This window comes from Mustelus asterias, chromosome 12, assembly GCF_964213995.1.
Source record: "Mustelus asterias chromosome 12, sMusAst1.hap1.1, whole genome shotgun sequence".
Taxonomy (NCBI): Eukaryota; Metazoa; Chordata; class Chondrichthyes; order Carcharhiniformes; family Triakidae; genus Mustelus; species Mustelus asterias.
The window spans coordinates 41,936,992-41,949,444 of NC_135812.1; the positions used below are offsets into that span (position 1 = coordinate 41,936,992).

Below are 12,453 nucleotides of genomic sequence, written 5' to 3' on the forward strand. Positions count from 1 at the left end.
GCTACCAAAATGGATAATCTCACATTTACCCACATTATACTGCATTTGCCATGCAGATGCCCACACACTCAGCTCTCCAACTCACGTTGAAGCATCTCTGTATCCTCCTCACAGCTCCCTCCCACCCAGCTTTGTATCATCTGCAAATGTGGAGATAATCCATTCAGTTCCCTCTTCCAAATCATTCTGTGGAATCCCACTAGTCACTGCCAGTCAGAAAAAGACCCATTTATGCCAACTCTTTGCGTCCTATTTGCTAACCAGCTTTCTGTCCATCTGAAGACCTTACCTGTAATCCCATGTGCTTTAACTTTACATAGTAGTCTGTTATGTGAGACCTTATCGAACACCTTCTGACTGTCTAAATAAAGCACATCCATTGCTTCTCCTTGGCCAACTCTACTAGTTACATCCTCAAAAAATTCCAGTATATTCGTCAAGTATATTCCTCTCCCTTTTGTAAATCCATGCGAACTTTGTCTGATGATGCCATTGCCTTCCAAATGCTGAGTTATGAAATCCTTGATGATAAACTCTAGCAACTTCCCCAGTACTGACGTTAGGCTCACTGGTCTACAGTTCCCTGTTTTCTCTCAACCTCCCATTTTGAATAATGGGCTGACATTAGCTACCCTTCAATCTGTAGGAACTCTTCCAGGTAGGCCAGAGACTGATTATGCACCAAATGCTCTCAAACTACTGAAAATACTTGACTTTTTTTCCCACATTGGATTTCAAAGACACGGAAACAGGCTACTTGGCCCAGCCAATCCATGTTGGTGTTTACACGCCACTTGCGCTTCCTCCTCTTTCTTTATTGAAATATTTCATTGTAACCATCTATTCACTACTCCATCGTGTGCTTGTCTTCCTCATAGCCTTCCCTTAAATGCACCTAAATTATTTACTTCAACCACTCCCTGTGGTACTGAGTTCCACATTCTCACCAGTCTTTGGGTTAACAAGTTTCTTCTGAATTCCCTATTGGATTTCTTGGTGACTGTCTTGATGGTCTTTAGTTTTGCTCTTTACTGTGAGAGAAAACATTATCGAAACGCTTGGTAATTTTAAAGACTACAGTGAGGTCAACTCTTTATTTTTCCCAAGAGAGAACAGAGCCTGTCTGTTGATCCTTTCCTGATGTGTGCGTGTGTGCATATACATTATATACACCCATGCATTTGTGGTATTATCTTTGTAAATGCAAAAATACTATTTTGCACAGTGAGTGGTTAGGGGCTGGAATGCACTACCTGGATGTGTGGTGGAGGCAGGTTTAGTCAAGGCATTCAATAGGAAATCATTATTATTGAATTGAAATAATGCAAAATTACGGGTAAAAGGGCAGGAGAATGACACTAGGTGAAATAGACATGAAGGGCCGAATGATATAACTATTCTCTGAACCTTTGCACCAATGTCCTATGATTCTTCCTTCCTTCTGTTTTGCTTTGCTGATATTTGGATTTAATGATTCACTATAAACAAATATAGTTGTGATGAATGCAACAATTTTATAATTTGTGTACACAGGATTAGATCATAGAAACATAGAAGATAGGAGGAGGCCATTTGGCCCTTCAAGCCTGCTCCTCCATTCATCATGTCCATGGCTGATCATCCAACTCAATAGCCTAATCTTGCTTTCTCCGCATAACCTTTGATCCCATTTGCCCCAAGTGCAATATCCAGCTGCCTCTTGAATACGTTCAATGTTTTGGCATCAATTACTTCCTGTGGTAATGAATTCCACAGGCTGATCACTGTTTGGGTGGAGAAATGTCATCTCATCTCTGTCCTAAATGGTCTACCCTGAATCCTCAGACTGTGACCCCTGGTTCTGGACTCCCCCACCATTGGGAATATCCTCCCTCCATCTATCCTGTCTAGTCCTGTTAGAATTTTATAAGTCTCTATGAGATCCCCCTCATTCGTCTGAACTCCAGCAAAAACAATCCTAACCGAGTCAATATCTCCTCATACATCAGTCCTGCCATCCCTGGAATCAGCCTGGTAAACCTTTGGTAAACCATCCTAGTTTAACCTCGCAAAAGTCTGACTTTATATTGGATGATTAAGTCTTTAAAAAATCAAAATACAGTAATGAGAAATTGGAGCATAATATGCACCTTTTTAATGAAAATGCATTATGTTAAGTGTTCATTATATCCCCTCTTGCAGCATTGTCATTGACAGGATGGTACAATGACAGTTCTAAAATTACACAAGGCGTATCTATTATAATTCTGTCATAGGAATGTATGAGAAATGTTTCCAGGAGTGTGAACCAATTGCAGATTTTTTTTAAATTCTGGTGCCGATGTTGATCTTTATCTTGTTCGATGCTGGAATTGGCCATGTTTTCTTCAGTGCAGCAACTTATTACTATGTACCTTGCTTTAAATCAAGAAATGACTGAATTTCTCTGTTAACCTGCAGGGTTTTAAGAATTATCTCTCCGTACGGAGTACTTCCCCGCTCTCTAGCCCTGCATCTTCACGTTCTCAAACTCCTGAGAGACCAGGCAAGAAAATGAGGTAACTAATTGCATTTCTGAAAATATGCCTTACTGCATTAAAGATCATTGAAATATTCACGTGTACCTGTTGAACCCCCCCCAGCCTGGTGATGTCATTGTTGCTAACCAGTGATATGGTTCCAAAGAATTTCACAATGCGTATTGTGTTCTACTCTGTTAAGATGTGTAACTGATGTAAATTCAAAAGTGCTCTGCTGTTGTATTTTGGCTAACTCCAAGGCTGCATATATTGCCTTGAAAATGTAATAGTGGGTCTTAAGTCATCATTCTTTACAACACAGGATGTTAGGCTATTTCGGTGTTAATTAAGCAGTGTTGTACTTGATTTGCATGTAGGCCGGATAAGATAAAGGATCACAATTTCACTTTCCTGAAAGTTAATCATGAACTGTATGCCCTCTTTTTTTCAGTTGCACTACACAGCCGATGTTTTTTAAGTGGCACGGTGGCACAGTGGTTAGCACCGCTGCCTCACCGCCAGGGACTTGGGTTTGATTTCCAGCTTGGGTCACTGTCTGTGTGGAGTCTGCACGTTCTCCCCTTGTCTGGATGGGTTTTCTCCGGGTGCTCCGGTTTCCTCCCACAGTCCGAAGGATGTGCTGGTTAGGTGCATTGGCCATGTTAAATTCTCCATCAGTGTACCCGAACAGGTGCCGGAGTGTGGCGACTAGGGGATTTTCACAGTAACTTAATTGCAGTGTTAATGTAAGCCTACTTGTGACTAATAAATAAACTTTACTTTGGATCCTTAAAAAATGTTTTTGCACAGCTGTGTACATGCAGTGACTTAAAAGGGCCAACTTGTGTATGGCTTACAGGGTACTTTTGGGGTGCTGCCTGATTGCAACTTAGAGGGAGCATTGTTCATGAACTAGTTGGTTTATTTTTACAGATTTTGTGGTCTGCCGCACACTAATCCACATGACCAAATTTGTTGAATGAATTTAGTTTCACATTGTGCCAGAGTGGAATTTGAACATGGCACCTTGATTGCCAGTCAAGCATTATAATCACTACAGTATCATAAACCTTTTGAGCCCAGTTCAGCTCGCTGTACCTGCCAGATGCTGATTTTTTACATTTCTAGCATTTAACTGTTGAATTAGACTGGCAAAATTCTACTGTTGCTGTTCCGCTTACTGTTCAGTCAATAAAGATTCTCAGCACCAGGGATCCGGATTCAATTCCAGCCTCGGGTCATTGACTTTGTGAATCATAGAAACCCTACAGTGCAGAAAGAGGCCATTTGGCCCATCGAGTCTGCACCGACCACAATCCCACCCAGGCCCTACCCCCATATCCCTACACATTTACCCGCTAATCCCTCTAACCTACGCATCTTAGGACACTAAGGGGCAATTTTAGCATGACCAATCAACCTAACCTGCGCATCTTTGGACTGTGGGAGGAAACTGGAGCACCCAGAGGAAACCCACGCAGACACGGAGAATGTGCAAACTCCACACAGACAGTGACCCAAGCCGGGAATTGAACCCAGGTCCCTGGAGCTGTGAAGCAGCAGTGCTAGCCACTGTTCTACCGTGCAAACGTGAAGTTTGCACGTTCTCCCTATGTCTGCGTGGGTTTTGTCTGGGTGCTCGGGTTTCCCCCCACAGTCCAAAGATGTGCGGGTGAGGTTGATTGGCCTTGGTAAATTGTCCCTTAGTGTCAGGGGACAAGCAAGGTAAATATGTGGGGTTATGGGAATAGGGCCTGGGTGGGACTGTTGTCGGTGCAGGCTTGATGGGCCAAATGGCTACCTTCTGCACTGTAGGGATTCTACGATTCTAATTCATCCATATTTCCTAGGAGTTCGTAGGATCAATCCTGTGCCAAGATAATTGTTCTTGAACTAATGTGAACAGGTGTTGCAAATAATCTGTCCTAAGAAAGAAATTCAACCACGGCTAGTTCAGGACCCCAGGCGGAAAACATCCATGTGATCTTGAGAGGTCAGAATTTGCTCATGTAGCCTTCATCAAAAAACGTGATTATTTTGGTGCAATGTCAGAGGGCAACTGGCACCTTTTGAACTGTACGTTGCAGGAAGGGAAGTTATGATGTTAACAAAGCAAAATATTGGGTTTGTTGAATTTTGCAGATATTTTTAATTTTGATATTTATCCACAGGGAGGAAGAAGTACAAATATCCGATGCTTCTACTCCAGTTAAGGTGGACAGTGCAGACAAAGAACAGCCTGTGGAGGAAGGTAAGAAGCAAAAACATTGTAGTTGAATCAGGAATAGTCACGTGTGTACTACAAGCTTGTGGGACCCATTGCTTCTCTTGCAATTTTGGGTACTTGACATAATTTGGTAAATTTTGAAGCAAGCACGTATTTTGTATCATCTCCATAACCCAACTAGCACTGTCTGTTGCACTGTCTTTGCCTTTTTATGTACAGGTTGCATGACAAACTCGCACACCATCACAGTGTTACTAGCTTTGAGTGATGTGTGTGGAATATTTCTTCTCTATCCACCACAAGTTAGTGTTCATTTGCATATTTTGTTCCGTATTTTGGCTGCACTCCGAGCACTCCGTGGTGAAGAAGGCATATGGTATGCTTGCCTTTATAGGACGGGGTATAGAGTATAAAAGCTGGAGTCTGATGATGCAGCTGTATAGAACGCTGGTTAGGCCACATTTGGAGTACTGCGTCCAGTTCTGGTCGCCGCACTACCAGAAGGACATGGAGGCATTGGAGAGAGTGCAGAGAAGGTTTACCAGGATGTTGCCTGGTATGGAGGGTCTTAGCTATGAGGAGAGATTGGGTAGACTGGGATTGTTCTCCTTGGAAAGACGGAGAATGAGGGGAGATCTAATAGAGGTATACAAGATTATGAAGGGTATAGATAGGGTGAACAGTGGGAAGCTTTTTCCCAGGTCGGAGGTGACGATCACGAGGGGTCACGGGCTCAAGCTGAGAGGGGCGAAGTATAACTCAGACATCAGAGGGACGTTTTTTACACAGAGGGTGGTGGGGGCCTGGAATGCGCTGCCAAGTAGGGTGGTGGAGGCAGGCACGCTGACATCGTTTAAGACTTACCTGGATAGTCACATGAGCAGCCTGGGAATGGAGGGATACAAACGATTGATCTAGTTGGACCAAGGAGCGGCACAGGCTTGGAGGGCCGAAGGGCCTGTTTCCTGTGCTGTACTGTTCTTTGTTCTTTGTTCATTTCCAGCTGTTGAGTTCTAGGTGAAGTTTGCTCTATTAATGGTAATATGAGAAGCTAACTGAGACTGAGTAGTGGAGATTGCCTCTGAGGTTTTGACTCTCCACAAGATGGACTTCAACCCAGATAAATGCGCCGTGGTCCATTTTGGCAGGTCAAATGGGATGAAGGAGTACAATATAAAGGGAAAGACTCTTAGTACTGTTGAGGATCAGAAGGACCTTGGGGTCCGGGTCCATAGGACTCTGAAATCGGCCCCCGCAGGTGGAGGAGGTGGTTAAGAAGGCGTATGGTGAGCTGGCCTTTATCAATCGAGGGATTGAGTTTAGGAGTCCGGGGTTAATGATGCAGCTGTATAAGACCCTCGTCAGACCCCACTTGGAGTACTGTGCTCAGTTCTGGTCGCCTCACTATAGGAAGGATGTGGAAAAGATTGAAAGGGTGCAGAGGAGATTTACAAGGATGTTGCCTGGATTGAGCGGCATGCCTGATGAGGATAGGCTGAGGGAGCTCGGTCTTTTCTCCTTGGAGAGACGAAGGATGAGAGGAGACCTAATAGAGGTGTATAAGATGTTGAGAGGCTTAGATCGGGTGGACTCTGAGGCTTTTTCCCAGGGTGGAAATGTCTGCTACGAGAGGACACAGGTTTAAGGTGCTGGGGGGTAGATACAGGGGAAATGTTAGGGGGAAGTTTTTCACACAGTGGGTGGTGGGCAAGTGGAATTGGCTGCCGTCAGTGGTGGTGGAGGCAAACTCAATAGGGACTTTTAAGAGACTCCTGGATGAGTACATGGAGCGTAATAGGATGGAGGGTTATAGGTAGGTCTAGAAGGTAGGGATGTGTTCGGCACAACTTGTGGGCCGAAGAGCCTGTTTGCGCTGTAGTTTTTCTATGTTTCTATGTAAAGCTTGGAATTTGCAGTTAAATGTTTTCCAGTTTCTGTCGTGCGTTGAGCAATACACCCTAATTTACACAGTTGTCTGTTTTGTTTGTTGGCCAAACAGGCAGCCTTTAAGCCCAAGTTTGGTGTCAGATTGTTATTGACATTCCACACCTGCTTGTTCCCACTGTCTGTCAGATCATTGTTATAGCTTTCACCTACAGTCCCTACAGTTGTTGGATGGCCCTATTGCCATTGCAGCTGGTGGAACTCCTCCAACCCCTCTTTTCTCGGGGACTTTTTCCCAGATTTCTTGGACCTGATGCTGCTTCCTCTCAAAATTACAATAATTCCACTCTGCTGTTTTGCAGATAGGCCTTCCCTTTTTCCCTGCAGAACTCCATTGAGCACACTTTTTGCTCTCTGCATACTCTCATGGCTTCCTGAATGGTGCTGCATGGAAGAATGTTTTAATTGCTTCCTTCGGGTGTAGAGTGCATCCCTGAATTCTGTTGTTCAAAAGTTACGAATTCTGTTGTTCAAAAGTTGCCTATTCTGTTCCACTTCAGTAGCCTAAAAGGTGAGTGTGTTGTCAGCGTATAGCTAATACTTCAAGATTTAGGACAGACCTGTGTCCTGTAGCCCTTCAAGCAATTGGTATCAAATGAAACCGTCACCCATTGTCATTCTTGTAGACCTTCTGCAGTTGTGGAAACACCACAGTTCATGCCAACCAACAAGAATGTCCAGTCTCCTGTTATCCTTGAACCCAGTTGAAGAGATTGTGAAGTAGGTTGGAGGCAGATGTTCATAACTATCTCAGTGGAAGAACTTTAAAAGAACAATGTTGAGCTTGTAAGACAAGTAAATAGATATGGTCAGTAAACGCAAACTAAACGAACATGGCTCTGAATGAATTAAGATCGAGCTAAAAGCAAAATTACAAATCTTGCGTGAAGATCAGGAAAGTAATTAACTGGAGGGATATGGAAATGCACAGAAATATGTAAAAAGGTTGATTGGAGGAGCAAATGAGACCTGCACATAATTTTAAAAAATAATTGCAGTGGAGGCAGTTCAGAGAAGGTTCACTCGATTGATTCCAGAGATGAGGGGTTTGTTGTATGACGAGAGATTGAACAGTTTGGCCTTATACTCTCTGGAGTTTAGAAGAATGAGGGGAGATCAAATTGAGGTATACAAGATGAGGAAAGGTATGGATAAAGTAGATGTGGAGCAGATGCTTCCTCTTGTGGGGCATTCTTGGACGAGAGGTCATAGTCTTAGGCTAAGGGGTAGCAAATTTAAAACAGAGTTGAGGAGAAACTAATTCTCCCAAAGGGTTCTGAATCTGTGGATATCGCTATCCCAAAGTGCGGTGGATGCTGGGACAGTGAGTAAATTTAAGGAGGCGTTCGACAGATTTTTCACTGGTAATGGGTTGAAAGTTTATGGGGAGAAGGCAGGAAAATAGGGATGAGGAGCATATCGGCCATGATCGAATGGCGGAGCAGACTTGATGGACCGAATGGCCTAATTCTGCTCCTATATCTTATGAACTTATGGATATGTCTAAGAGTAAAAACATTGTGTTCAGAAAAGAGGTGAGAACTTTCAAAGGTGCAAATAAAATTAAAACTGAGGTTGAAGTGGTAAATATTATAACGAATTAGTTCCTCAATTGTTCACAAGCAAACACAAAGACAATTGTACTTTCCTCCCAAAAATGTACGAGCAACATTTAGGACTTAAAATATATGGGCAATAAAAGTTCCAGCCAAACTGAAAAGGCTTAAAGCAAAATCATTCCCCTGGGATAGTTTTATGAGAAATCTTGTCAGCCCAATAAATCCTTCAGCTTTTAAACCCTACAATATTTTGATCTTGGGATTCCAAAAGGCTTTTGATAAGTTCCATTTAAAAAAAGACTAGTTCAAAGCTAGGATATGCAGGATCTAGAAAATTAGCTAAAGATTGACAACAACTGGTGCTAGTTAAAGGATTCATGCCATAGTGGGAAGCATTGAGTTGGGCACCACAGGGCTCAATATTGGGGCTAGTATTGTTTCATATTTACTGCAGAAACTTGATTCCATAACTGAATGAGCATTTGTCAAGTTTGAAGATGATATGAAATTACACAGTGAAATTAAATTAGGTGGTCCAGAAAATACTGAATGAGGCAAACAAATGGTGTCTCGAAGTTGAGCATTTGCAGATGAAATTGAGTGTTGATAAATATGGTACATGAAGGAAAAATAGATAGCGGACACATTACATGAATGGTGTTGAAATAGCTAGGCATCAAGTGGAAAGAAACCTTGGAGTCTAGATGGACTCTGCATTGAATGTGTGTCATCAATACAGGGCAGCAGCTGATGGAATGTTGAACTACACAGCCAAAATAATAGAATACAAGTGGAGGACGGTGTTCTCAAACCATCCAGTGCTCTGGTAAGACTGCGAGAAACTGGAAAGGCTTGTGGCAGTGTGAAGAGGACCCATAAAGCTGTATCCTAGCATTAGGGATCTGAATTATGGAGAGAGACTTGGGCTTTTCAACCAGAAGAGGAAATTGCCAGCAATATCCATGAAATGATAAAAAATATGCACAAATAGTGAATTGATGCGTTGCAGTTTTTCTTGTAGTGCTGCAGTACTGATGTCATTACAACAATGCAATCGTATCCCAGAAGAACCTTTTTTTAAAAAAATGAGTGGTTGTTATTTACAGTTGATTTTTCTGTTTCTAGAAACCGTGTCTCCATTGTCAAAATTGTCACCCTCAACAGTGGACTCTGGCCCCTCAGAGGGTGATGGGAAACGGAAGCGGAAGATTCCCCTCCTGTCGAAACGCAAAGGAGATCAGCTTACTCTGGTGAGTAATGTACTACTTATTCCTCATTAATTTCCAAACACTTTCACTGCTATTTAGCTACTCTAACTAAAATAAATTGGTTATAATCCAGGGATAATCTGTCATCTTGTAGAACAAAAAAATTAAGAGACATGTTGCTATGATTTTGACCTCATTGTCCCTATATTTTGAGTTAATGCATTGACATTTGTGCTCTTAACATTTATTCATTAACTTTAAAGGTTTGGATGAGTGGATATTGAATGAGGCCAGGGTTTTAGTTGGCTGCGACGTGAACTGTGATGAATAGTTTCTGGCATTGAGTGTTGACTCACATAGGGCGGCACAGCACAATGGTTTAGCACTGCTGCCTCAGAGTGCCAGGGACCCGGGTTTGATTCCTGGCTTGGGTCACTGTCTGTGTGGAGTCTGCACGTTCTTCCCGTGTCTGTGTGGGTTTCCTCTGTGTGCTCCGGTTTCCTCCCGCAGTCCGAAAGACGTGCTGGCTAGGTGCATTGGCCATGCTAAATTCTCCCTCAGTGTATCCGAGCAGGTGCCGGAGTGTGGCGACGAGGGGATTTTCATAGTAACTTCACTGCAATGTCAATGTAAGCCCACTCGTGACACTAGTAAATAAACTTTTAACAGCTCACAGAACTACAGATGTTGTGCAACCAGGACTTTGTGTAATTGAAGCATCACTTCCGGAGGATTGCAGAGCAGCAAATGTGACAACCCTTATTCGTGAAAGGGGCAAGGGCGTTCCTAGTAACTAAAGGCTGGTCAGTTTGAAATGACTCAGTAATAGGGAGAAAAATGTCAGCAAGCACTTGCTGAGGTTTGAGTTAATTTGTATAAGACAGATCTTGACAATCTCATTGCATTTTTTGATGAAGCAACAGAGAAGTTTAATGAAAACAATGCAGTGGATGTTTATAAATTATAAGAAAACACAGGCTGATTACAAATTTGAGGCTCATGGAATAGAAGGGTCAGTATCAGTTGGTTTAAAAAAAAGATTTAAAGATAGAAAACAGTGAGTTTTGGTGAATGGTTGTTTTCAGATAGAGGATGGTGTGGCAAACAGTGAAGAGGCTATCGAACAACTGCAGTAGAACAAAGCCAGGTTAGCAGAATGGGCAGAGTGGCAGCTGTAATATTCTGTGAAGTTTGAGATGATGCATTTTGGCCAAAGGGTAAGTGAGAGGCAAAATAGACTGATTCCGTTCTACTGAGGGACCTGGGGTTGGTGTACACAGATGTTTGATGGTGACGTGACTTAATGAGAGAGTCATTGAAAAGCATTTAGGACCCATTGCCTCTTAATAGGTATATTGAGTACAAAAGCAGGGACCTTTATAAAGTACCAGTTATTGCCACAGCTGAAGAATTGGTCCAGTCACTGCACTTTAGGAAGGATATGAGGATCTTTGAGAGGTTATAAAGGAGATTTTCCAGCAATAATTCGAGTGATGAGAAGGATTTTTGCAAGATGGTTTGATTGAAGAAGCTGGAGTTCCTCCTCTTGAAGCAAAGTAGATTGAGGGGAAATCTGATACACGAGATGAGAGGTTTATATGTAGACAAAGAAAAACAGTTTTGACTAGCTATTAGTGCAATGTCTGGAGGACACGGATTTAAGGGTTTGGACAAGATGTGCAGGGGGAAGTGCGAAAGAGCTTTTTGATGCAGAGGGTGGTCATGATCTGCAGCTTGCTGTCTACAAGGGTGATAGAAGTGTAGATTATTAATGATTTTAAAAAGGAAAGTGGGAAATGAGCTTGCTGGGCTACAGGGATAAGGGAGGATGGGGACCGACTGGATTGCTCTAGTGACAGCCAGCATGGACTCAATAGGCTGAATAACTGCACAGGCAGCCAATCAGTCTGATTCAGTATGTTTGCTGATCGGAAGTTGATTGAACTTCCATTGAGACCGTGCCAATTTATGCACCCCCTTGGAAAGTTGAAGTTCTGATTATCTTCCAATAGATGGCACAACTAAATGTCTTGTGAAAGGTTGTAAGAGCTATTTAATAAAAATATGCATTCATGTCAGAACTTTCATGTTCCTATCTTTGGCTCACAGGCACTAAATAAGTGCAGACTCTTGTGTGTAAGCTAGCATAGCAGCAAATTTAAAGATGGTAAATTAGAAAAATAATCATGTTGTTTGAGGGATAAATGTTGACTGGGAGCACACCCTTTTTTTGAATTAATACCACAGGATTTTTTTACTTTCAGTTGACCAAACAGAGCAAATCTTTGTTTAATTTGATCTGCAAATGTGACTTCCAACAGTGACTCCCATGGCACTGTACTGTTGTATTCTAAATTACTTGCCCTAATCTTGGGAGTGGGATTTGAACCCACAACCTTCTAATTCTGTGGTGATTGTGCTACCAGCTGAACAAAATTGACATAAAATGGAAGGTGCTGGAAAAACTCAACAGGTCTGACAGTATCTGTGGAGTGGGAGAGAGTTAACTGTTCCGAAAAGGTTGTATTGAAACATTAACTCTCTTCCTCTCTCTCTCTCCCCACAGATGCTGCCAGACCTTCTGAGTTTTTCCAGCACTACTTGATTTTATTTCAGATTTCCAACAACTACAGTATTTTGTTTTTATTTTACAGCAAAATTGACACACTGATACCTGCAAAATAACAGTGCGCCCCTATCACTATTTGTACTTCTAGCAGTATAACCTCTTTCAAATTGTTGTAAAATGAGTTAATGCACAATTGTGCTGCTAACCGACTCCATTCTCCTACAGCATCCTCCGCTTGAGCTTGGATATATCATCACAGCGGATGTTGTGGATTCTGAAAAGAAAGCAGGTCTTGACAGAATTAAAAAAGCATTGCAAGAAAAGGAAGGTAAGGCCAACACTTGGGGTTAAGATTGTCCTTGTCTTTTGTGGCAACTCATCAGACATACCAGGAACTGTATTTATCTCAGCGCCAGGGACCCGGCTCAGGTCACTGTCTGTGCGGAGT

General features: G+C 42.5%; 1 protein-coding gene across 5 annotated transcripts in view; it reads left to right on the plus strand.

The window, feature by feature from the left end:
* The window catches only part of pom121 (POM121 transmembrane nucleoporin), a 57,207-nt gene that overhangs the window by 21,626 nt on the left and 23,128 nt on the right, over nt 1-12,453 (plus strand). For all 5 annotated transcript variants that reach the window (XM_078225081.1, XM_078225082.1, XM_078225084.1 and 2 more), the window contains 4 exons: nt 2,440-2,537; nt 4,670-4,749; nt 9,354-9,478; nt 12,231-12,333. In XM_078225081.1, the coding sequence (XP_078081207.1) occupies nt 2,440-2,537; nt 4,670-4,749; nt 9,354-9,478; nt 12,231-12,333 (406 nt within the window). The remainder of the gene's footprint in view (nt 1-2,439; nt 2,538-4,669; nt 4,750-9,353; nt 9,479-12,230; nt 12,334-12,453) is intronic.